The following is a 26,322-nucleotide window of genomic DNA, read 5'->3' on the forward strand; positions in this document are numbered from 1 at the left end:
GGGCTGCTGTGTGGAGAGACCGACCGCTGTCTGGATCAGTTCTTTCCCCAGATAAAGTCCACTGACTTGAGCCAATGACTAGTCTAAACTAAAGCATGCCCTTTCTGTTATCAGACAGTTCCCCGAATAAGGTCTACTCGATGAGCCTTGGATATGTAATTGGTGAAAGGACTGTTTTAATTAAACCTGTGAGCTATTCTCGAGTCGACGATGACCCAGCCTGTCAGTGGCGTCCAATCCGGACACCCCGCCGGGCTACCATCCACTTGGCCGGCCGGCTGACTAGCTGCCCTGCCCTGAGCGGCGCCAGGGAACGCCGCTGGACTCTGGAGTGTGCTCAACGGCCGCTAACCACACAGCACTGGAGCAGTAGTTACTAGTCGTGTAGTGTAGTGTAGTGTAGTGTAGTTTAAGATAGGAATCATAGGAGGGTACTCTTTCATTGAACAAATGGTGGCCTTTAAAAGGGCCGTTGTGTTGGGAGATGAACTCCAAGGTCACTGCAGTGACTCCAGTATCATGGCGAGGTATCGCTGGATTTCGAGCAGAGTTTTCTCGGCCTCCCGGAGTTTCCTCTGTCTCCGCTCTCTCATCATCACCTTCCTCAACCTCCTCTCCTGGTGGTGTTTCCTCCTCCGACTTTGCAGCCATAAGTGGTCACGCAACCATGGGTAGGTCTCGTCAAGCTCCGGGGGACCGCGGACTAACTGCACATAAATGTTAGCCATCTCTTCTCAAACCAGTGATCAGGAACGATATGAAAATACAGCGAAAACGGTAAGCGTTTATACCATACATATGCAAATTAGTTGTGGCGCTCCCAACAGGTGATTGGCCGATACTCTACCGACAGGTGACGCGAGAATTCGTCTTTTTGTAATGCAGTCAGCCAACCAGGATACGACGCCGAGCGGCGTCGTATCCTGATAGGCCTATCTCACAGCCCGTTTTTCACGCCCACTTCCGGTAAATAGTGGTGACTTTAACATGGGCATTTACACGTTTTTTTCTCTGGAGAATCTAAGTACATTTTCTAATGTAAAAATGTGACAGACCAATATTATTATGAAGCAAACAAGATGGTAAATCAGGTCGAGCAGATAGAACAAACCTTACCTTGAGAAAACAAAAGTTGTAGACTTCTTAAATAACCTCTTTTAACATGTAGCGTCTATGGAGTGACGTCACGCTATCACCACTAACCCCGAAAGGGGGCGTATTTAGGGGGGCGGGGAAATTCTGTGAGATAGGCTTATTGGCTGACTAGCTGTCGACTGGTAAATATGTGACCCCTCACAGTATTTTCAACCACAAGTCTGCTCTAATGAAACTACACAATAGACCAAAATAGCTTTTTTTTTTTTTTTTTTTGGTTTTCGTTTTTTGCCACATTAACACAGTTGGAATGTTAAAGAATGTTTTTATTCCATCAGAAAGTCGTTTTAGTGTCATTAAGTCGTTGTAATTACATTGCAAAAATGTCTCTGTATTTACAGTTTATTTGCGCATTTTGGGGGTGTGAACATTCCTACACGTATTTACATAGAGTCGTTTCGATTGGCTCTTTGTTCTCCAGCTCAAGCCGCCAAGATTAGTTGCAGTGTTTCTGTGACACAAACACAACAACATCATTATTGTTAACTTGATATGATGCTGTTGGATCTTGTAATAAAAGTATAAATTAAGTGATTTACCCGTCTTCGTCCACTGAAGAAAAAAAGTCGCTGCCAGTTTTGTGTTTGTGGTCTCCACACTACACACAGCTGTGCGTTCTGACGATTGTTTTAGTTACTTGTAAACCATTATTTTGCCCTTTATATCAGTGAACACGTGTAGCTATGTGTGGTTTAGCACTGTGTTTAAATCTTTGTAACTTTATTACCGTTGAATGCTGCTGCCTGATGATCAATACTGAATGAATAACATTGCGTGTCCGCATGGTCGCGCGTCGCGGTGAAATCCGTCTTTTATATAATTTGATCAATCCATGACGTTGTTGTTAGAAGAACAGCTCAAATATTGAATGTGATGACATGTGTAGTACAATTCCTGGTGTGATCTTCTTAAAACGTGGAAAGGATCATAACAAACGTCTAAGGTATTTTTTCCCCTGACTTTCTGTTGAAAAGATTTTAACTCTTTCACATCATTGCACGGCTGATTTAAGCCATGTATTTAGGGGTAAAAAAGGTACCGTTGTACATATTAATAATAATGTAATGTAAACATACAGCATTTTTAAATTTAGCAATTAAAAGCATGGGTCTAAAACTACAAGGCTGCAAGTAGTTTTACTCCACATGTATTTTTTTGAAAACTCAGTTAGCCTACTAGTTACTTTTTAGATTGTATTATTACAAAACATACACTAAACAACGTCAGTCCTATATTTCTATATTGCAATATTGATACTTTAACTTAAGTAAAACAACATGTACTTTCCCACACTGCCTACTAAGTGTCCACTGACAGCTAACCTAGTGGGGGAGTGGTTAGTGGGTGGGGGAGTGATTATGCAAGCCATTAGGGGTGGAGACAAGTATCTATTGTCACACCCATTCCTGGGGCCCAGAGGTGCTAACATCTTTGGAATCTTTGCAGGGGAAATTCTCTGCTTTGGGGTTTCCAGTTCAACAAGTTTCAGATGGTCATATCTTCTTCATTTTTTTTCCAATTTCAATGAACAATACATCATATGAAAGCTTACATTATGTTTCATAATATGTAAAAAAAATGACCATGGCCCCCTTGTATATCAAACTACTGTGAGGGGTCACATATGTGACCGAGCCTGGCAAAATGGTCCTCAACTCGCCTATAATGAAAAGGGAGAAAATCGCCTTTTGTGTGATTTTCATTTTTTTCATATTAACACAGTTTGAATGTTGAAGGTTTTCATTCCAACAGATTGTTGATTTGGTCAAATTAAATGTATGTATTTATAAGTCAAAGTATGCTTGTTTTTTCACTGTTTTGGGGCGGAGAGGAGCAGTTCCGAGATTTGCATACAAGCTTTCGATTGGTCATTGGAATGTCTTTGTCCTCAGGTTTCACGCCCTGAGCACCCTCCATTAGCGTGCTTGTGTGTTTGTAAACACAGAATTCTTCAACATGGCTATAGTAGCTTATATTATAAGCAACGTCTTCACTGGAACGCGTTTCTCGTTTTGTTAACAATGCTTAACTAACTTAGAGTTGGTTGAAAACATCTTTGCACATTGATTCCCAGATTCCAGCATTGATTCACTTGCAAATAGATTCAGTTTTAAAAGAACCTTAATATAGAAAATGTTTCTTGTTTGTAAACATTAGTGGACATTTTTGCATCCCTGGGGTAAACGTTATTTCACCATAACATTGCCACGCCCACAGCCCAGGATGGAAGACGTGTACATGTAGCTCATTTACATTTCGTTGGTTGACTTATTATTGTGTCCAATAATACATCTAGAGAAGATGTTTACAGCTTTTCAGTGTGTTGGGTTCCAGTCATAAAGTTCCAAACCCCCAAATTGACTTGGACAAGATGTATTATGAGTAGCCTAGTAGCTTGCTTGCTTGCTTGCTTGAAATTTGTATTCACATTAGTACTAGAATGGGTACAATTCAAACAAAAGTATCAATAGTCAATACAAAGTCCACAATCACAACACCAGAGGGAGTTCAACAAACCACGTGCAACCCAGATTCGGCTCAAATAAGCGATTAAATTCATTTAGCTCCTATGCCACTAAAATGTATAATGCCCTACCAAGAGCCATTAAGAAATGTGAATCCCTATACTCCTTCAAAACCACTCTCAAAGAGCACCTATGGTAGGTTGCAATTCAAAACTCAAAAAGTCAATGTCCCACCCCTTTTCCCATACTGCACTGTCTGTACATGTTTTTCCCTTTTTGAGGGGTGCTAGGCCCTCCTATATACAGGTTTAATGTTTGTCTTTAGTTCAATGTTTGTTTTAAAAACGCCATTGACAATGAAGAGAAATTAATGTTTGTTTTGTCCCTAACGCAAACATTAAATCCCATTAACAATAAAGACAATTTAATGTTTGTTTTGACAGTTTGTTTTACATCACCTATACCGAATTCCCTCCTTGATGTTGTAAGATGATAAGAGAGCCCCTCACTTCACACAGGTGTGATTTTTACTTTCTTTAACTGTATATATGATGATTTTGACATTTACGTCATATATATATATATATATTTTTTTTTTTAAGATATTTTTTTTGCGGCTTATGCCTTTTATTGGTTTTTGAAGGGACAGACAGTAGGCTGACAGGAAACGGAAGAGAGATGGGGGAAGACATGCAGTAAAGGCCGGCTCGGGAGTCGAACCCGCGGCACACTGCGACTGGATTACCAGTCGGGTGCCCAGACGGTTACGCCACCGCCTGGGCGACATTTACGTCATATTGTCTCTTTAATATATTAGCGCCCCTCACTTCACACGGTGTGATTTTTTTTTTTTTTTTTAAGTAAACAACTTTTCAAATGGAGGCAACACTAATGTGACCTAGGATTTGGTTATTTTTAAAGCAGTTCAAAGTGTTCATTAATGAGAATGCAAGGATGGACCACTAAGAAGACAGACGGAACCTAAAATAATTAATGCAGATCTAAACATCTCACATTAGAATTTAAAACACGTTTTGAAGCACACTGTTTAAAGTGATCAATGAATGTAGCATTGTAGCCAACCACAGTCTGGACAGAATTACTGGGATTTCCAAGAGACAGACGGACACAGACACGCGTCTGAGAGAGAAAGAGAGCATCGCTGTCCATGGTGGAAATCGATGCTTGTGTGTGTGTGTGTGTGTGTGTGTGTGTGTGTGTGTGTGTGTGTGTGTGTGTGTGTGTGTGTGTGTGTGTGTGTGTGTGTGTGTGTGTGTGTGTGTGTGTGTGTGTGTGTGTGTGTGTGTGTGTGTGTGTGTGTGTGTGTGTGTGTGTGTGTGTGTGTGTGTGTGTGTGTGTGTGTGTGACAGTACAGTAGTGGGACCCCCTGGGGACCCCCACACGGTAACTCTGTCATTTCTCAACGCGGGGCGGCTTGCCGGAACCGGCCAGGCCCCCTGGGCGCGTCCCTGGGGGTCTGGGTGTGACCCCCACACGGTAACTCTGTCATTCCAATAAAAAAATGGCAGCAGAAAGTAGTGTATTTTGTGAGCTTGTATATTGGCTAATTGGAACATCTTTTTTTTTTTTTACAACTTCATTATTCAAGAATGAGGTGGTAGTATGGCTAGGTGGACAAAAGTGGTCAATGAGACTACAATGTGAATGAGAAATAATGCTTTGTAGTTTTTGCTTTGTATGCTTTGTAGCTCTATCCATGTGCTCTATTTCTTTGTTTTGACAGAGCAATACAATCCATTCCAGCCCATGAGGGGAAAAATACATGGTGTACGTCCATATTTCTGCTTTACATCTGGAGCATCGTTCTCAAATATTGAAAAGGTATTATTCCTACACTGTTAAATCATCAGAAGCTGTCATGGCTGTTGGTGGAGCAGAGATTAGCTGCTAGTCTGGCTGGATTTTTTTAGGAACATTTGTTCAAATAAAAAACCAAAATGCTTATATAAAAATATTCATTATACCAGTGATAGACACAGACATAATACCAGACATGTTGCAATGGGTCGATTTACAGTGCCTAAGCCAAGAACTGATGCAATGAAGAATACAGTCATGTATTCATTACAGGGCAATGACTTTCTGGAACTCTCTACCAGTATGCATCACAGAAATTAAGGGTAAAAGGCACTTTAAGAAAAGACTGAATGACTTTCTTATATATATATGGCGAAATTGTAATTCTGTTTATGTCAATATACCAGTTAATGTAATCTAGAGTGAATGCACTAACCGTAGTTATGCTTTAATATATTTTTTTTGTTTGTTTTTTTCTTTCTTTTCTTTTGTGATATCTGTAATGTTGTAATGTTTTTTTGTATGTATATTATTCTGTGAGGACCCCAGGAAGAATAGCTGTTGCCAGCTAATGGCAACAATAATAATAATAAACTAAACTAAACTGAAAAAAAAAAACCCATACACTGACTAGGATTCATGTGGTTGATGCTGATTTACTGAATGAAAAGATAAAATAAAACATTTGTCGTAGATCTACGAGATCCCGTTCTTTGTGGCCCTGGATCATAAGAGAGAAGCCATACTGGTTGCTGTTAGAGGAACGCTGTCACTCAGGGTGAGTTACACAGTATAGTTTGGCCTTTTTCATTGTTTTTTAAATATTTGTTTCATTGTTGGGGACAGACACACAAAATTGTGTTTAATAGTCTTTCAAAAAGCACATTTATGTGTAACGGTTGTGAAAAATAAACTATTTAAATATTACCCGTATATGAAAAATAGCTTAAGTAACAAAGTATGACTTAAACTCAAATGTTATTTTTCAATATCTAATTTTAGTTAGTTTTAGTTATACTATAATAACCGTGGCACACAGTAAATCCACAGTATTAATTTAACTCTCTGAGTTACAAATGGATAACTGAACACTCAGGATTTTAGTGTGTAGATCCCCTGCAGATCTGGAAAACCCCAAAGTTGTGGCCCTTACTGTATATCCATGTGTCTCTCATTACGAACACAGTGTACTCTGGTCCAGTGGTTCCTAACCTTTTTAGCCCGTGACCCAAAAGAGAAACTAGATGTCTCCCTGGTACCCAAACTAGTGGAAATAGCCGATCTACAAGCGCACAACGCGACGCCTCGCGCCGTGTTGTGAGCTTGTACATCGGCTATTTTCACTACTTCTTAAACGTAAGATACATTTAAATGATATAATTTCTTAGATTTTTCTTTGATTTCTTCATGAAATTACAAAAAAATAATCATTGAATTTGTTTTTAATTTAATTCATGAAAAAGTTATCTTTTTTTTGGGAACACTTTTTGAAAATGTTTGAAATAATAATAATTAAAAACAAAATGTAGGAAACGAAAACAAATAAAGGGACCCATGAAAATGTGTTGACTCCTGACCCAGTCTTTGGGGAACCAGTGCTCTGGTCAACGTATTGCCCAAGAGGAGAATTAGCAAGAGAGGCCAACTTTGCTCTACTTCCTGTATCTGCATGAGGTGGGCGGTAACATTATTAGGAGACAGGAAGAATGTTGGAGTCTATTCATTTCCAATGGGAGAGTGAACGTGAACACAGCTTCTGAACCATTCCTTAACTCCATGGTCACTGAACTAAATACTGGACCAAATCATCACAAGGCACACACTATTTACAAGATATTCATAGTAAATTGGCTTCTTTTAGCGAGACAAATCAGGAGAAAATCTACTTTGTTAATGACATTTCTTTATCCCAGCAACAAACTCTCGCAAGATTTGAGATGAGTCCGGAAGCCTCTCTCTGTCCACCTGCAATTTCACGGACAACACATAGGGGGCTCTGACCCCTATGAAGCAAACAACGCCTACTATATTTAGGAGACCATTTGTAGGCTTTGTGTACCATTTCGCCTCTAGTGGCTCCATTGAAGTTGGCCCATCTTCATACATAAACCATCTTTGGTATTGCTGTGTCTCCCGTTTGTGATGCAGGACGTGCTGACGGACCTCTCTGCTGAATGTGAGAACCTGCCGGTGGACGGCGTGTCGGGAACCTGCTACGCTCACAAGGTGAACCGAAGGGCCTGCTGCTGTCTGTGTGTTTACTGACATGCTGCTGTCTTTTATTTTGTGTTTTGTGTTTCGTAAGACTAGTTACTTAGTTTGTAGATTTAGATCTGCTATTTTCTAACGATTTGTATACATTTGAAAACTTACAAAATGGGACATTCTGCACATTGAGTACTTTTGGTGCTTTAAAAGGAGTAGTTCACCCCCAAAATGACACAATTACACACCCCATGGAGAGTTTTTTGTTTTTGTCGCATTCCGAAGCCAATAGTTTGATGACTGGCCGAGACTGTTTGAGTCTCCTGGCGGAGACTTATTGATATAAAATTTGTATTTTTGATTGAAGTATCCCTTTTACTAGCTCTGGTCCATAGCTCTAAATGTGTTTCATTTAGAGCTATGTTACTCTCAACTTCCGCCACTCGCATGAATGCAGACCAGCCTCTCCTCTTTAGCGTAAGTAAAATAACGTTTTTGCTACTCACCAAAACAAAGGCGAGTTGTGTCATTAGAAAGCCTACTTTCCTTAGTGGACGCACTCTGAGCCCCCCACCACACGTATACATGGTACTTTTTGGCCAGAAAGGGATTTTTTTTTCACCGGAGGAAAAATATTCTCTATGAGGCAGTTCTCTGGGCAATATCGGTAGAGGGCGCAGCGGAGTAACTAAAAGTATTTTTTTCCCGGTGGAAACAAAATCCCCTTTTGGTCAAAAAGTACAGTTTATACGTGTGGTGGGGGGCTCAGAGTGCGTCCACTAAGGAAAGTAGGCTTTCTAATGACACGACCCGCCTTTGTTTTGGTGAGTAGCAAAAACGTTATTTTTATTTACGAGAGGCTGGTATGCATTCATGCGAGCGGCGGAAGTTGAGAGTAACATAGCTCTAAATGAAACGCATTTAGAGCTATGGATCAGAGCTACCCTTTTACCAGCTCAGTGGCCTTGTGTTTAGACCTAGTGTCCGCCCTGAGACTGGGAGGTCGGAGTTCGATCCCTGGCCGGGGCATAACAAAGACTCACCCAGTGCCTCCCTGCTTGGCACTCAGCATCAAGGATTGCATCATGTCCAGGCGTAGTCTCATATGTGCCCTCAGTCCCTACGCTCATTCTGTAGCTCCCAGGGGTAGCCCCATATGTGCCCTCAGTCCCTATGCTCATTCTGTAGCTCCCAGGGGTAGCCCCATATGTGCCCTCAGTCCCTATGCTCATTCTGTAGCTCCCAGGGGTAGCCCCATATGTGCCCTCAGTCCCTATGCTCATTCTGTAGCTCCCAGGGGTAGCCCCATATGTGCCCTCAGTCCCTATGCTCATTCTGTAGCTCCCAGATGAGGTCACACACAGTTACCATTCCACTGCGTTTCAGAACCGGCGCATGGTTTCCATTAGGAACGTTGCTTACCCTTTTCTGCACATCGTATCCAAAAAGTAAAGGTCCGATAATGAGCTAAACTAATTTTACTTTAGGTCGCTTGTTTAGTCAGCTACTTCCATGTTTTTCAAGGAAGTTGTGCGCACATATGGGGCTAGTCCAGGGGTTGTAGGTGTACTTGTACATCAAGCTGCCTCACGCTCCAGAAACAGGAGATAAGCCCCTGCCCTATGGGCCTCTTCACAGCCACGAGGGCCTCGTGGCTTGGCAAGGCCTACTTACCTTACTTACTATCCCTTTAAGTATGTTGCGATGCCAATACCTTTGTACTTTTACTTTTGAATTCCGGAGTATTTCTGCATTGTAGTATTGATACTTAACCCATTTTGGGTGGGAACCCCTTTTGGTGTTAGCATTATGTTATGCTTTAGCTATTGAAAAATAGCAGATCTACAAGCTCATAGCGCTCATAGCGTGCTACGAGCTTGTAGATCTGCTATTTTTGAAAAATCAAAGAACCACTGACATAGAAACATAGCTTTTTCAGAAAACTGTCAGGATATAGAAGACATTTTTAGAATCTGATCTCAGGTCAAAATGGGTTTAGTAAAAACTGTGTACTTTTTCCACCACCTGTCATATCGTTGCTGTCGGGCAGAAACCTCATATCTGTGTCACACAAACTATTTGTAGGCTATTCTCAAATGTTTTTTAAATAACGACAAAAGGGACGTTTTTTGAACATACATTGGTTTCCACCCGATGGCTTTACTTTACTTTGATTGGTTTATTTGGACGGAACAGAGTATATTAATTAACACTACATGAAAATGTAGCGTAAATACACCGGATTTAGCAGAGATGCTAATGTCCATCCGTAGTCCCCGACTCCCCGCACATTGAACACTAAACAAAACTGACATAACAAGACATGAGAGGACAGCATACAAACACATCAAACACAGTTAAAAGGAAGGTTCTTTTTGGACATACAAGGTTTCCACCCGACAGCACCGATATGAAACAGCTGATCCCCAGGCGGAGAGTAAGGGCCGATTCATACTGTAGTGCCGAAATGATTTCGGCTCGTCAGAAAATGTCAGTAGCACCGAAGAGCCGACTTTAGGACGGTACCCGCCCCCCCGAACCTCAAATGACGTCACATTGTAGGCTCTACAGCGCCGAACCGACTTTTATTCGGCTCTAAAATAGGAGTACGAATCGGCCCTAATGTTGTCTCTACTCTCTCAGGGCATGTCTCAGGCAGCGACGTATATCTACAAAAAGCTGGTCAATGATGGCATCCTGAACCAAGCTTTCTCCATTGCACCGGTAAGCCTTGACTACACCATGAAATCCTCTGTGTTGATTTATCCATTTGCAACTCTGAGAGTGTACACAGATTAGTGGTTGATGGTTAGATTTTTTAACAAACTCTCAGAAATAACCACTTTAACCGTGGCATCACTGTAACCGTGGGAGCATTTTGGCCATGTTATAGGCTTGAAATGCCATAAGGGCACAGTCATATCAAAGTTTAATTCAAAATTAAAAAAAAGTTTTAATTCAACCTTTGAGGGTGGATTCCTCATTTTTTTTCCAATGGTAACGGAGCGTTTTCTTTTGTAGAAATTTGCGAATGGCAAGAAACCACTCCATTCCCATTGAAAAGCATTTGCAGAATCACCCTCATAGGTAGAATTAAACGGTGCCCTAAGATCTGCTAATTTCAGCAAAGAGATTTGGTGTAGAGAGAAAAAAGGAGGGGACCAAGTACAGAGACCAAACTGACTATGGAAGTTTTGTTTATTGGGGGGGTATATTTGACAATATATAAACAATATAATAAAATCAGACAAAGATATGATGCTATTCAGCCTTCATCATTGTTGTAGCCTAAAATCATCATCACGATTATTGAAGGAGATATAAAAAAAAGCTAAGAAACAATTGGTCAGAAATTGAATTATGGATTGCACGAGTGTGTGTTTATATTGTGTACCCGTGTTTCTAGGAATATAAGCTGGTCATCACTGGCCACAGTCTGGGCGGAGGTACAGCTTCCCTGCTGGCCATCCTGTTGCGCAATTCTTTCCCCATGCTGCGGTGCTACTCCTTCTCTCCGCCAGGGGGCCTCATGAGGTAAAATGGGGAATAAGCATTCATACTAGTCCAGTTTTCGGTGAAGAGGTTGACCACTGAAAACTACAACATGACGTCTTCTCTCTGTTTTTACTAACCACCGAAACGGTGGTCACCTCTTCACCGAAACGGTGGTCACCTCTTCACCGAAACGGTGGTCACCTCTTCACCGAAACGGTGGTCACCTCTTCACCGAAAACTGGATTATGAATAGGCCTTTAAAGGGACATTTCTTTCTTTTCAAAATCTTTTTATTCAGGTTTTTCGACAATAGCCCAGGGGCAAGTATTAGACAGACACATAAAATATAAAAATAAAACTCAATCCCCTATCCCACCCTCCCCCCACCCACAATCCCAAGGATAGTCAGAACAGTCTGGAGGAAATAAAATAAATATATATATATATATATACATACACACATACACAAAATACATGCATACATAATTACAAAAAATAAAAATATAATAAAATAAAATAAAAAAGCAGATTTTTCATAGAGCAGATTTTGTTTCTGTTGTGGTTTGGCGTTGGCCGAGGCATAGGCACGGCACACTATGCAGTTTGTGTGTTGTGGTAGAATGTCATAAACGGGCCCCAGGTCTTGTAAAACTTTTTCTCAGAGCCGGCAATTGAAAACCTCAACATCTCCAACTCGAGACAGGACATTATATCACGAAGCCACTGACGGAGCACGGGCGGGGCAGCATCCTTCCATTTGAACAGAATGGCACGCCTAGCGAGCAACAAGGCAAAGTCGACCATACGACACTCTATGCGTGTTAGAGGAAGGTCATCCCTTCCAGCAGTGCCAAGGAGAGCCACTAAGGGATCTGGGTCTAGATTTTGATGTAGAATGTTGGATAGAGTATTGAACACATTCCCCCAAAATGGTTGTAATTTAGGACACATCCAATACTGATGGATCAAAGTTGCATCACCGCTCTTGCACTTGTCACATTAAAGGGACATTTCAATTACACACCCCATGAAGGGGTGGTATAACAATAATGCTTTTGCAAGAGAATATTACTGTGAAGTGTACATTTGTTCAGTCTCAAAATGGATACATTAACCCATTTTGACCTGAGATCAGATTCTAAAAAATGTCTTCTACATCCTGACAGTTTTCTGAAAAAGCTATGTTTCTATGTCAGTCGTTTTTCAAAAATAGCAGACCTACAAGTTTGTGTGTTTATGTATGATTATGTATATGATTAATGATACTTAGTAATGATGGAAAGGGGGTGGGAGCAATAAGCTTTGCTTCTTCTCACTCCTTTTGAATTTGCTTTTTTATTATTTTGTACTTATTCTGTCGTTTCTGTTTATATTGTTTTAAATTGCTTATTCAAATAAAGATTTCAATTCAATTCATTTTTACATTAAAGTTTTTTAACCTGGGCATTTCGCAGAGTATAATTTGTAAGTGTTCCTTGTTCCTTGTATTTCGTTTTTTATCTTCCTAGCTTGGTTACATTTGGTAATGTGACATAAGGCTGAAAAAAGGCTGAGATACACTTTTGTTCACAGCACACACCTGACAGAAGACCATTGATATTAAATATTGCTGATAATAGTTAACAGTTTAAAGGCCCATGACGTAAATCACCGTCAAGTTCAAGGTCACGGTCATGTGGCCGAGACGGAGATTCATTCATCTCCGTCAAATTAGTGATATGAAAACGGATCTCATCGCTCCACAGCCTAGATGCGCTTGTTGTGCAATCCTCGGTGTTGCACAACAGTGACACGTCATCGAAAATGCTCCCTGCCTGTTTAGCTGACGACAACGAAAATCTTAACGTAAATAATCCCGCCTAATTATAAAAAAATATCCTGTGTTAGACGGCCCTCCGCGGTCCAGTCGCTAGTCGCGATAGATTTATTCTTATATACCTCCCGTTGTTGTCGATCGACTCTATAGTGGCGTGGCTAATGTTAGCTGCTACACACACATTCACAACAACATCCGGTCCGTCGGTAAAAGTGGTCCGGGCGCTATGGGCACATTTCATGAATGGATTAAATAGGTGTTAAATAGAATCGTTTAAAACCCATTCTGGGCGGGAACCCCTTTAGGTGTTAGCATTATGTTATGCTTTAGCTATTGAAAAATAGCAGATCTACAAGCTACGAAACATAGCTTTTTCAGAAAACTGTCAGGATGTAGAAGACATTTTTAGAATCTGATCTCAGGTCAAAATGGGTTAAATCCGAAGCTAAATTATGTAGTTGGCCCTTGCGTGTTTTAATATTTTCTAATATGGCCCCCTATGAAAACAGTTTGGACACCCCTGCAATAATGCATTCATATGTTAAGGCCTATTCATATTCCATCATAGGGGGGGAAAATCTGTGAAAAACGTGCAGGGTATTATTTTTTAAATATTCCTTAAAGAAATGGAGCTGGGCATGCACTTCTCCTTTGGCCCACCCATTCCTGGGACATCACATGTTAATGGTCCAGTGAAAAACTAAATAATAATATACACTTTTTGATTATAGCCAACTTCGACACTTGCTAATAGGCTAGGCCTACTAATACTTTCAGTGGCCCAGCCAGCCTGACAGTTCTATACGTCCCTCCCTCCCTCCCTCCCTTCCTGGCGACGCTGATCCTGCCACCCGGGCTCGGACCTGTCAACCTCGTCACCGCCACAGACTTTATTGCTCGATTTGTCTCACCCTACACTGCTGTAAATCACCCATCAATACACCGTGTAGCGCTTTAATGTGGCTGAAATGCCCGTTAGGACATTTTAATTATAGCGGAATTGACTTGGTGTTGTTTTTTAAGCTATAGGCTATTGTTGCTCTGAATGTCACTTGACCAATACTACTGACCTCGGGAAATAGACGAATATTTGAACCGAATACACATCGGTCATCGTGTGTGCTATAGGCCTACTCGTATGGTATGCCTAATAACATACGAAAATATACCAAGGAATCATAATAAAGTGCTGTATAATTATATGCCTAATATCGTCATTGACGGGTGACAATAGGCTAAGTGGTTTTAAGGGATTTTGAGTGGATTAGCTACAGGGTGATTTGATGATCCTATAGCAATGCGTGAATGCGTGAATGGCCCATTTTCACGAAATGTGAAAACACGTTTATAACCAATACAACTAATAAACCAATCTGGTATAGGCTATACACTCCAGTCCTAACTGTTCTTGTTAACTGTCAGATCTACCCCAAATGGGACATGGAGGTTTTAAACCAATGCAAAACATTAAAAAAAATGAAATAAATTGCCAGGCCTATGTTATGAAATATCAGAATCAACTCCCCCCCCCCCCCCCCCACAATCAAAAGTCCCCCAATGTCAAGAGATTTGGGGTTTCAGCCCTCAAGTTGAATTATTGGGGATTAGTCGCCTCTATTGTCATATAGGACCACATCCCGATGGCCCATTGACGGGTGACAAGTGGTTTTAAAGGATTTTGAGTGGATTACAGGGGATTTGATGATCCCATAGTGTTAATAAATAATTAGTCGAGGGCTTAAGCCACTTAATCCATTGACATATTAAATGATAGAAATTTCCAACCACTTCCATGCAGCCCCAAAGCTTCACATTAACATTCATGCCTGACATTTTTATTTACCATAAAACACATATATATATTTTTTTTCCTTTTTCTGACGCTCTTATAAAGTATTGCGTCTCGAGGTGAGCTTGCATGATCATGATGTTGACATTATTAATCACAACGATCGATCACATGATCATCATCATCATCATATCCATAATAATCGGCAGTTTCGACGATAGCCCATTTTCATGAAATGTGAAAACACGTTTATAAACAATAAAACTAATAATCTAACGTTGCGACACGTGTTACTCTAGGATTTTTATTTTTTTACTGGTGCTTTATTTGGTCTTTTTTTTTTTATCTGTAAAGGAGAGGCACAAAAATATAGAAAATAAAAACACATATATATATTATTTGCATTGTTTTGTGGGCCCTGTGGGTGTGCACTGACTATCCATGTGTTTCAGCCGTTAGTCTGAAGGGGGGAAATAGGAATAATAATAGTTATAATTATAATAATAATCATTGTAACAACAACAATAATAGCCAATATTATTATTACATAACCATATAACTTGGAAATGCCCCAATTCGTGGGAAAAGTCTATAAGCAGGCCATGGGAACGGCAGGTGAATGAATGAGTCGCTCTGTTTAACAGTATGCGTCAACTCTTTGAAGTGCAGCTATGCAACAACGTCTCCTATTCGTCAATAGGAGACGACCATTAATGTCCTCGTTGGGGCATTTTCACAGTGAAATGTTAGCGACGAGACAACCTGTCACTCAAAGAGAACAAAACCGTATAAATATCCTCCGTCTTCACAGTCAGACATTCAGTAGCCTCTCCATCTCACGGAACACACACACACACAGACACACACACACACACACACCTTGGATATTATTAACAAAGAGATATCGCTTTTTTGGGGGGATATTTGGACTATATAGCCAGCCAGCTATACCATGGAACTAAATCTTCACTTCATCATGATCATGTCCATGTTCTGTCAAGTTCACGTTGCAGCATCTTGGTAAGACACACTTGTTCTCACTTTTAAAGTATTCCGTTTGCGTGATTTAAAAAAAAGAAATAATGTGATGTCTGGTGATAAGCTATAGCCTATACTTTACTTACCATGTCTCTTCCTTTCTACAGGTCGGTAAATAACTTCCTCATGACCGGACCCAAGGCCTTCCTAACGTATGCCAGCAGTGTGCAGGTGGGCGCGCAGAACGGCATGCAGGAGTGTAAACATCAGTTCGCATGGGACAGGTGGAACTGTCCGGAAAGTGCGCTCCAGTTATCAACACACAGCGGTCTCCGCAGTGGTGAGGAAACGCACATTTCGCTTGTTTCATTCATTATAGCCTATACTTTTTAGTTGTGCCAATGCTGTATGTATAACGCGGCGCCTATATGCAATTACGCATGGTTACGCACATAGATTGGACTTATTACAAAGGCCTAATGATGGTACAACATTTGATAGCAAAATAATATTATTACACATGAATAACATATTTTCTTTCCAATTTAATTTAGCCACAAGAGAGACGTCTTTTGTCCATGCTATCAGCGCTGCGGGAGTGATGTACACGCTGACCAAGAACTGCAGCATGGGAGACTTCGACAACTGTGGCTGCGATGACTCCAAAATTGGACAAAATGGTACGTTGGCGTATAGATCAAAAGGAAAGAAAAACTGTCTGGGGGCGACAATTCTGTATCTTAACAGGCCTATGTATATTATAACTCAGACCTTTTGATTCTGCAGGTGGCAAAGGGTGGATATGGGGCGGATGCAGTGACAATGCTGCGTTCGGCGAGAAGATCTCCAAACAGTTTGTGGACGCGCTGGAAAATGGACATGATTCGCGTGCAGCCATCAACCGGCACAACAACGAAGCTGGCAGATTGGTATGTGGTGCTTCATTATCTTTTGAATAATCAAACATGTGTTTACTTCATTATGTCAAGTAGGCCTATTATGTATACAGTGCACTAGAGAGTGTAGAAGTTGCCTGACACATATCTCCGTTTGTCTCCCGACAGGCCATCAAATCTACCATGAGGAAAGCCTGCAAGTGCCACGGAGTATCCGGGAGCTGCAGCCTCCAGACCTGCTGGATGCAGCTGGGTGACTTCAGGGACGTGGGGAACTTCCTCAAGGTAAAGTACGACCAGGCGAGGACGCTGGACATGGACAAGAGGCGAATGAGGGCCGGGAACAGCGCCGACAACCACGGCGCCATCGCCAACGCGTTCAGCAGCGTCCCCAAGACGGAGCTCATCTACCTGGAGGACTCCCCCGACTACTGCGCCAAGAACCAGAGCCTGGGCTACCACGGCACGGAGGGCCGCGAGTGTCTCCGCGGGGGAGGAGGAGGAGGCAAGAACAACGGCTCCCAGTGGGAGCGACAGAGCTGCCGCCGGCTGTGCCACGACTGCGGCCTCAAGGTGGAGGAGAAGCGCGTCGAGGTGGTCAGCAGCTGCAAGTGTAAATTTCACTGGTGCTGCACGATCAAGTGCGAGACGTGCACGCAGGTTGTCGCCAAATATTATTGCGCGCGCCGGGAAAGAGGAGCTGCGCGCAAAATGAAGCCGAGCGGACGAAGGCCGCACAATAAAACCAAACGGAGGCACCGTGCGCGCACCGAGCGCAAGCAGTGAGTGACTGCATGCTCGCGCTCTGTAAAGACTGTTATGTGAATGTCTCCGCAATCAATACATTACGAGTCTGCCTCATCCTGGACTCGCAGCAACTGACAGCCTTTCATTAATTAAGACTTTTAATGCACTTTATATAACTTGTAGAGATAGACTATATATATATATATCTCCAAACTGCATGACAACCTGTATATTCATTTCCCACGGATTGACCCTCCCTTGTATTGTGTGTCACTTGTTTGTTGTCGTCTCGTTCGGTGCGACGTTTTGTGTCGGATGTATTTTTGCATGATAAAACAAACCTTAATAAATATTTTAATAGTAGCAGCTCGCCCTGTCTCATTTGTATAAAATAAACTGTCTTTAAACGTGTCACCCTTTGAAGTGCGCAATAGGCGTTTCCTAAATCCATCGCCCAATCAGCTATGGGATCACGGAAACAAAGCGTGGTTCCTCGTTCAAATAATGGAGCAGGTTTGTGATACAACCACACCACACCACATAGGCCTATACCATAAACCAGAGCTCCTCTGTGCGGCCAACAACGCAGACTCAAAAATGGCTATTTCTATATTTTTGCTCGTAGCACTTTTTCACCACAACGGCTGTCTGGCAAACGCTTGGTAAGTCTTTATTTATTTATTGTATAGTTCGTCTGTGGATTCGCAGTTATGTGGCCTATATACATGTGTCCTTATAATTTGTTTCTCTCAATTTTAAATTGCCTGTTGTGTGTCTTTTCACCATTTCAGGGCTGCAAACAACTTTCTTATGACAGGACCCAAGGCCTATTTGACTTATACGAGCAGCGTGCAGGTGGGCGCGCAGGCCGGCATGGAAGAGTGCAAACACCAGTTCGCTTGGGAACGGTGGAACTGTCCGGAGAGCGCGATCCAACTGAAAGGACTGAGAAGTGGTACGTTTCCAAAAAATCACACCCGTGTGAACTGAGTGGTGTAAGGTCTTATATAGACTGATCAGCTGTGGTCTGACGTAATGTCTGACGTAATGAAATCACACCCGTGTGAACTGAGTGGTGTAAGGTCTTATATAGACTGATCAGCTGTGGTCTGACGTAATGAAATCACACCCGTGTGAACTGGGTGACCATAGCAACCATGCTCATTTTTTGGTACGAACAGACAGTCAGACAAACTAACAAAGCCAGTTGTAGGAGTGGTTTACACCACTCAAAAACTAAATTTACCAGGAGGGCATAACACATAACAGAGGTAGGAATTCCACACCCCACTTAACAGGCACCCATACCAACCTGTGGATTAACTGATTTCTGTATTAACCATAATTTTGTATAGTAATGCAATATTTTGTTTTCCAGCTAACGATAACATGTCTGGGACTGGGAAGGATTGTACAGGTAAAGGTTATTATAAATATTTGTTAGTCATTAAAATATTTTCCTATCAATGAATTGACACCAGAAAATGTATATTTTTAAATAATACAACACACAATACCACTAGGCAGAGGGAGTAATGCCACTTGAATATTTTCAACTCAGCCTCATGGTGGCGCTATAACTGGACGATTTGTGTTTTTACCTATAACTGCACCGATCTGTGTAAAACCTTGTATGCACACTCCCTAGAGGCCAAGGAAAAACCTTTGCCTGGAATTTTTCACATCTGCTCTTTATAGCGCCACCAGGAGGCCGACATATGTAAAACACATTTTCTAATATTACTCCTTCAGATTTTATCCAAATTTCACGCAAATCGGTACACATGCTCTCCATAGTCATGTGATCATGTGATTGATTTCTCATAGCCCGTTTTGTACAAATCGCCACAACTCCTCAACGCAGCGTCCGATTGCGGTGATGCTAATTCCCACTAGGCTAAGGAAGAAATGCCACTTGACAGTTTTCAAATCAGCCTCATGGTGGCGCTACAACAGGCCAAGTTGCGTCACACACACACACACACGCACACGCGCACATACACAAAGCCCCCAAACAAACATGTTTATATTACTCCTAAACATTTTACCAAACATCACACACTCTCCTATCCTCCTGGTGGAGACCTGTGCCCAGAAGGGCACTTTTTCTAGTCTATATCTATTTTCAGATATACAAGCTCACAGCAAGTCACTTTGTGCCATGCTGCAAGCTTAATCTATATATCTATTTTCAGATATACAAGCTCACAGCAAGTCACTTTGTGCCATGCTGCAAGCATAATCTATATCTATTTTCAGATATACAAGCTCACAGCAAGTCAATTTGTGCCATGCTGCAAGCATAATCTATATCTATTTTCAGATATACAAGCTCACAGCAAGTCACTTTGTGCCATGCTGCAAGCTTAATCTATATATCTATTTTCAGATATACAAGCTCACAGCAAGTCACTTTGTGCCATGCTGCAAGCTTAATCTATATATCTATTTTCAGATATACAAGCTCACAGCAAGTCACTTTGTGCCATGCTGCAAGCTTAATCTATATATCTATTTTCAGATATACAAGCTCACAGCAAGTCACTTTGTGCCATGCTGCAAGCTTAATCTATATATCTATTTTCAGATATACAAGCTCACAGCAAGTCTCTTTGTGCCATGCTGCAAGCTTAATCTATATATCTATTTTCTTTTGCATCGCAAAAAATGACACATTTTCCTTCTCTTCTGGAGGGTCCCTGCATGGCGGCACAGAACATTTTCAGATGTATACTGCAGTTAGTTGGCAGTAACTGCAGTTACTTAGGCTATAGTTAGTTATATAGGCAGTTTTATATTTTTTATGCTAAACATACATTAACATAACATAGGTTAAAGCAGAACATAAAGCAGGAAGAGTAAGTGCTACTATAAGGTAGTAGCTAATGGGGATCCAAATAAACAAGAAACAATTCAAATCAGCAGCCCCACCTTACCCACCTTAATGAAATTAAGTGGCAGAAGCAACTGTCACAAAACGTCCCGATTAATTTCCCCATGTTGATGTCTGTAACTGCACAAAAAAGGAGCTAATGGAGCTAAACACACAGGTACATGGACAAACTCTCACAGCTGGCAGAATTCTCTATTCAGATAACCGTTTGAGACCGATCCCAGCCAGCACGCCTATGTGGGTCCCATATGGTTCAGAGGTGGGCTACCTATATGGGTGCCAGGTGGGCTAACTATATGCAACCCATATGGAACTGGGCGTTTTTATGTGGGACCTGGGCTTGCCCATGTGGGTTTTAAGTGGGTTCTACCTGGGCCCTAGGTGGGCCCCAAGTGGGCGTTTTTATGTGGGACCTGGGCTTGCCCATGTGGGTTTTAAGTGGGTTCTACCTGGCTATATATATCAATATATCACACACACATATATGTGGTTATAGCAGTGACTGAGGCAGCATGAGCACGCGTTTTGCCCACATCAAGTGACCTTTTGACCAATGTGGCCCTCACCCCAAGTTGAGTTCGACAGGCCTGCTTTAGCTATTGAAAAATAGCAGATCTACAAGCTACGACTGACATAGAAACATAGCTTTTTCAGAAAACTGTCAGGATGTAGAAGACATTTTTAGAATCTGATCTCAGGTCAAAATGGGTTAAATCCGAAGCTATATTATGTAGTTGGCCCTTGCGTGTTTTAATATTTTCTAATATGGCCCCCTTTGAAAACAGTTTGGACACCCCTGCAATAATGCATTCATATGTTAAGGCCTATTCATATTCCATCATAGGGGGGAAAAATCTGTGAAAAACGTGCAGGGTATTATTTTTTAAATATTCCTTAAAGAAATGGAGCTGGGCATGCACTTCTCCTTTGGCCCACCCATTCCTGGGACATCACATGTTAATGGGCCAGTGAAAAACTAAATAGTAATAATAATAATAATAATAATAATAATAATACTACTAATACTTTCAGTGGCCCAGCCAGCCTGACAGTTCTATACGTCCCTCCCTCCCTCCCACCCTTCCTGGCGACGCTGATCCTGCCACCCGGGCTCGGACCTGTCAACCTCGTCACCTCCACAGACTTTATTGCTCGATTTGTCTCACCCTACACTGCTGTAAATCACCCATCAATACACCGTGTAGCACTTTAATGTGGCTGAAATGCCCGTTAGGACATTTTAATTATAGCGGAATTGACTTGGTGTTGTTTTTTAAGCTATAGGCTATTGTTGCTCTGAATGTCTCTTGACCAATACTACTGACCTCGGAAATAGACGAATATTTGAACCGAATACACATCGGTCATCGTGTGTACTATAGGCTATAGGCCTACTCGTATGGTATGCCTAATAACATACGAAAATATACCAAGGAATCATAATAAAGTGCTGTATAATTATATGCCTAATATCGTCTATATCTTTGTATACGCCATCAGTGATAACAAGATAGAATTGTTTATAGCCTACGCCCCCGCCCCCCCCTATAGTCTCGAGGTGAGCTTGCATGATCATGATGGTGACATTATTAATCACAACGATCGATCACATGATCATCATCATCATTATATCCATAATAATCGGCAGTTTCGGCGATAGATTAGCAATAAGGTCCATATGGCTCATTGACGGGTGACAATAGGCTAAGTGGTTTTAAGGGATTTTGAGTGGATTAGCTACAGGGTGATTTGATGATCCTATAGCAATGTGTGAATGCGTGAATGGCCCATTATCACGAAATGTGAAAACACGTTTATAACCAATAAAACTAATAAACCAATCTCGTCAATGTGTCTGGTATAGGCTATACACTCCAGTCCTAACTGTTCTTGTTAACTGTCAGATCTACCCCAAATGGGACATGGAGGTTTTAAACCAATGCAAAACATTAAAAAAATGAAATAAATTGCCAGGCCTATGTTATGAAATATCATAGAATCAACCCCCCCCACAATCAAAAGTCCCCCAATGTCAAGAGATTTGGGGTTTCAGCCCTCAAGTTGAATTATTGGGGATTAGTCGCCTCTATTGTCATATAGGACCACATCCCGATGGCCCATTGACGGGTGACAAGTGGTTTTAAAGGATTTTGAGTGGATTACAGGGGATTTGATGATCCCATAGTGTTAATCAATAATTAGGCGAGGGCTTAAGCCACCTAATCCATTGACATATTAAATGATAGAAACCAGCAGTTTAATGGCCGTTGATTATTATGACAGTGACAAGACGTCGAACATCGTAATCACATTATCATAAAATAATAACACAATGTGGACCTGGTGTTGTTGGTTAACTTGATTTGATTGTATATGCGGGAGCGTCCTGCACGTTTAACAATTAAACAATTAACAAAACAAATGTATAGCCGAGATGAACCACGCCGTCACCACATGCGTTTCGTGTTTGCTCGGCAGCATTCTTGCATTTTCTTGTAAATTCCAGACAGTTTTCGCAGTTGTTCCCTTCGGAAACATCTATTAACCTATTATCACGGCCATGTCAATGTCGCCGCTGTGTGAGGTGGTATTTACATGACTATTATCTCCACTTTATGGCTTCGCAGTCACCTCGTAGCTTATCTCCTTATCTCATAACACTGATGTCATTTGCTGTAAGAACAAATTTCCAACCACTTCCATGCAGCCCCAAAGCTTCACATTAACATTCATGCCTGACATTTTTATTTACAATAAAACACATATATATATATTTTTTCCCTTTTTCTGACGCTCTTATAAAGTATTGCGTTGCGACACGTGTTACTCTAGGATTTTTATTTTTTTACTGGTGCTTTATTTGGTATTTTTTTTTAATCTGTAAAGGAGAGGCACACAAATATAGAAAATAAAAACACATATATATATTATTTGCATTGTTTTGTGGGCCCTGTGGGTGTGCACTGACTATCCATGTGTTTCAGCCGTTAGTCTGAAGGGGGGAAATAGGAATAATAATAGTTATAATTATAATAATAATCATTGTAACAACAACAATAATAGCCAATATTATTATTACATAACCATATAACTTGGAAATGCCCCAATTCGTGGGAAAAGTCTATAAGCAGGCCATGGGAACGGCAGGTGAATGAATGAGTCGCTCTGTTTAACAGTCTGCGTCAACTCTTTGAAGTGCAGCTATGCAACAACGTCTCCTATTCGTCAATAGGAGACGACCATTAATGTCCTCGTTGGGGCATTTTCACAGTGAAATGTTAGCGACGAGACAACCTGTCACTCAAAGAGAACAAAACCCTATAAATATCCTCCGTCTTCACAGTCAGACATTCAGTAGCCTCTCCATCTCACGGAACACACACACACAGACACACACACACACACACCTTGGATATTATTAACAAAGAGATATCGCTTTTTTGGGGGGATATTTGGACTATATAGGACAGCCAGCTATACCATGGAACTAAATCTTCACTTCATCATGATCATGTCCATGTTCTGTCAAGTTCACGTTGCAGCATCTTGGTAAGACACACTTGTTCTCACTTTTAAAGTATTCCGTTTGCGTGATTTAAAATAAATAAATAATGTGATGCCTGGTGACAAGCTATAGCCTATACTTTACTTACCATGTCTCTTCCTTTCTACAGGTCGGTAAATAACTTCCTCGTGACCGGACCCAAGGCCTTCCTAACGTATGCCAGCAGTGTGCAGGTGGGCGCGCAGAACGGCATGCAGGAGTGTAAACATCAGTTCACATGGGACAGGTGGAACTGTCCGGAAAGTGCGCTCCAGTTATCAACACACAGCGGTCTCCGCAGTGGTGAGGAAATGCACATTTCGCTTGTTTCATTCATTATAGCCTATACTTTTTAGTTGTGCCAATGCTGTATGTATAACGCGGCGCCTATATGCAATTACGCATGGTTACGCACATAGATTGGACTTATTACAAAGGCCTAATGATGGTACAACATTTGATAGCAAAATAATATTATTACACATGAATAACATATTTTCTTTCTAATTCAATTTAGCCACAAGAGAGACGTCTTTTGTCCACGCTATCAGCGCTGCGGGAGTGATGTACACGCTGACCAAGAACTGCAGCATGGGAGACTTCGACAACTGTGGCTGCGATGACTCCAAAATTGGACAAAATGGTACGTTGGCGTATAGATCAAAAGGAAAGAAAAACTGTCTGGGGGCGACAATTCTGTATCTTAACATGACATGAGACGCAGGCCTATGTATATTATAACTCAGACCTTTTGATTCTGCAGGTGGCAAAGGGTGGATATGGGGCGGATGCAGTGACAATGCTGCGTTCGGCGAGAAGATCTCCAAACAGTTTGTGGACGCGCTGGAAAATGGACATGATTCGCGTGCAGCCATCAACCGGCACAACAACGAAGCTGGCAGATTGGTATGTGGTGCTTCATTATCTTTTGAATAATCAAACATGTGTTTACTTCATTATGTCAAGTAGGCCTATTATGTATACAGTGCACTAGAGAGTGTAGAAGTTGCCTGACACATATCTCCCGTTTGTCTCCCGACAGGCCATCAAATCTACCATGAGGAAAGCCTGCAAGTGCCACGGAGTATCCGGGAGCTGCAGCCTCCAGACCTGCTGGATGCAGCTGGGGGACTTCAGGGACGTGGGGAACTTCCTCAAGGTGAAGTACGACCAGGCGAGGACGCTGGACATGGACAAGAGGCGAATGAGGGCCGGGAACAGCGCCGACAACCACGGCGCCATCGCCAACGCGTTCAGCAGCGTCCCCAAGACGGAGCTCATCTACCTGGAGGACTCCCCCGACTACTGCGCCATGAACCAGAGCCTGGGATACCACGGCACGGAGGGCCGCGAGTGTCTCCGCGGGGGAGGAGGAGGAGGCAAGAACAACGGCTCCCAGTGGGAGCGACAGAGCTGCCGCCGGCTGTGCCACGACTGCGGCCTCAAGGTGGAGGAGAAGCGCGTCGAGGTGGTCAGCAGCTGCAAGTGTAAATTTCACTGGTGCTGCACGATCAAGTGCGAGACGTGCACGCAGGTTGTCGCCAAATATTATTGCGCGCGCCGGGGAAGAGGAGCTGCGCGCAAAATGAAGCCGAGCGGACGAAGGCCGCACAATAAAACCAAACAGAGGCACCGTGCGCGCACCGAGCGCAAGCAGTGAGTGACTGCATGCTCGCGCTCTGTAAAGACTGTTATGTGAATGTCTCCGCAATCAATACATTACGAGTCTGCCTCATCCTGGACTCGCAGCAACTGACAGCCTTTCATGAATTAAGACTTTTAATGCACTTTATATAACTTGGAGAGATAGACTATATATATATATCGCCAAACTGCATGACAACCTGTATATTCATTTCCCACGGATTGACCCTCCCTTGTATTGTGTGTCACTTGTTTGTTGTCGTCTCGTTCGATGTTGTGTGCAACGTTTTGTGTCGGATGTATTTTTGCATGATAAAACAAACCTTAATAAATATTTTAATAGTAGCAGCTCGCCCTGTCTCATTTGTATAAAATAAACTGTCTTTAAACGTGTCACCCTTTGAAGTGCGCAATAGGCGTTTCCTAAATCCATCGCCCAATCAGCTATGGGATCACGGAAACAAAGCGTGGTTCCTCGTTCAAATATCGGAGCAGGTTTGTGATACAACCACCCAACAACGCAGACTCAAAAATGGCTATTTCTATATTTTTGCTCGTAGCACTTTTTCACCACAACGGCTGTCTGGCAAACGCTTGGTAAGTCTTTATTTATTTATTGTATAGTTCGTCTGTGGATTCGCAGTTATGTGGCCTATATACATGTGTCCTTATAATTTGTTTCTCTCAATTTTAAATTGCCTGTTGTGTGTCTTTTCACCATTTCAGGGCTGCAAACAACTTTCTTATGACAGGACCCAAGGCCTATTTGACTTATACGAGCAGCGTGCAGGTGGGCGCGCAGGCCGGCATGGAAGAGTGCAAACACCAGTTCGCTTGGGAACGGTGGAACTGTCTCCGGAGAGCACGATCCAACTGA

At 42.0% G+C, this 26,322-nt stretch overlaps 1 protein-coding gene across 1 annotated transcript; it reads left to right on the top strand.

Annotated features, from left to right (window-relative positions):
* On the top strand, window positions 1-26,322 carry LOC306914829 (protein Wnt-8a-like; the record flags this gene model as incomplete). The annotated part of the gene is made up of 11 exons (XM_079492028.1): window positions 1-777; window positions 5,365-5,462; window positions 6,133-6,216; window positions 7,587-7,664; window positions 10,287-10,367; window positions 11,050-11,177; window positions 18,156-18,319; window positions 24,319-24,444; window positions 24,565-24,707; window positions 24,844-25,457; window positions 26,172-26,322. Exons 2-11 carry the CDS (start codon window positions 5,388-5,390, stop codon window positions 26,320-26,322), a joined length of 1,644 nt encoding a protein of 547 aa, XP_079348154.1. The 5' UTR covers window positions 1-777; window positions 5,365-5,387.

This window comes from Electrona antarctica (genome assembly GCF_951216825.1).
Source record: "Electrona antarctica genome assembly, chromosome: 22".
NCBI classification, from domain to species: Eukaryota; Metazoa; Chordata; class Actinopteri; order Myctophiformes; family Myctophidae; genus Electrona; species Electrona antarctica.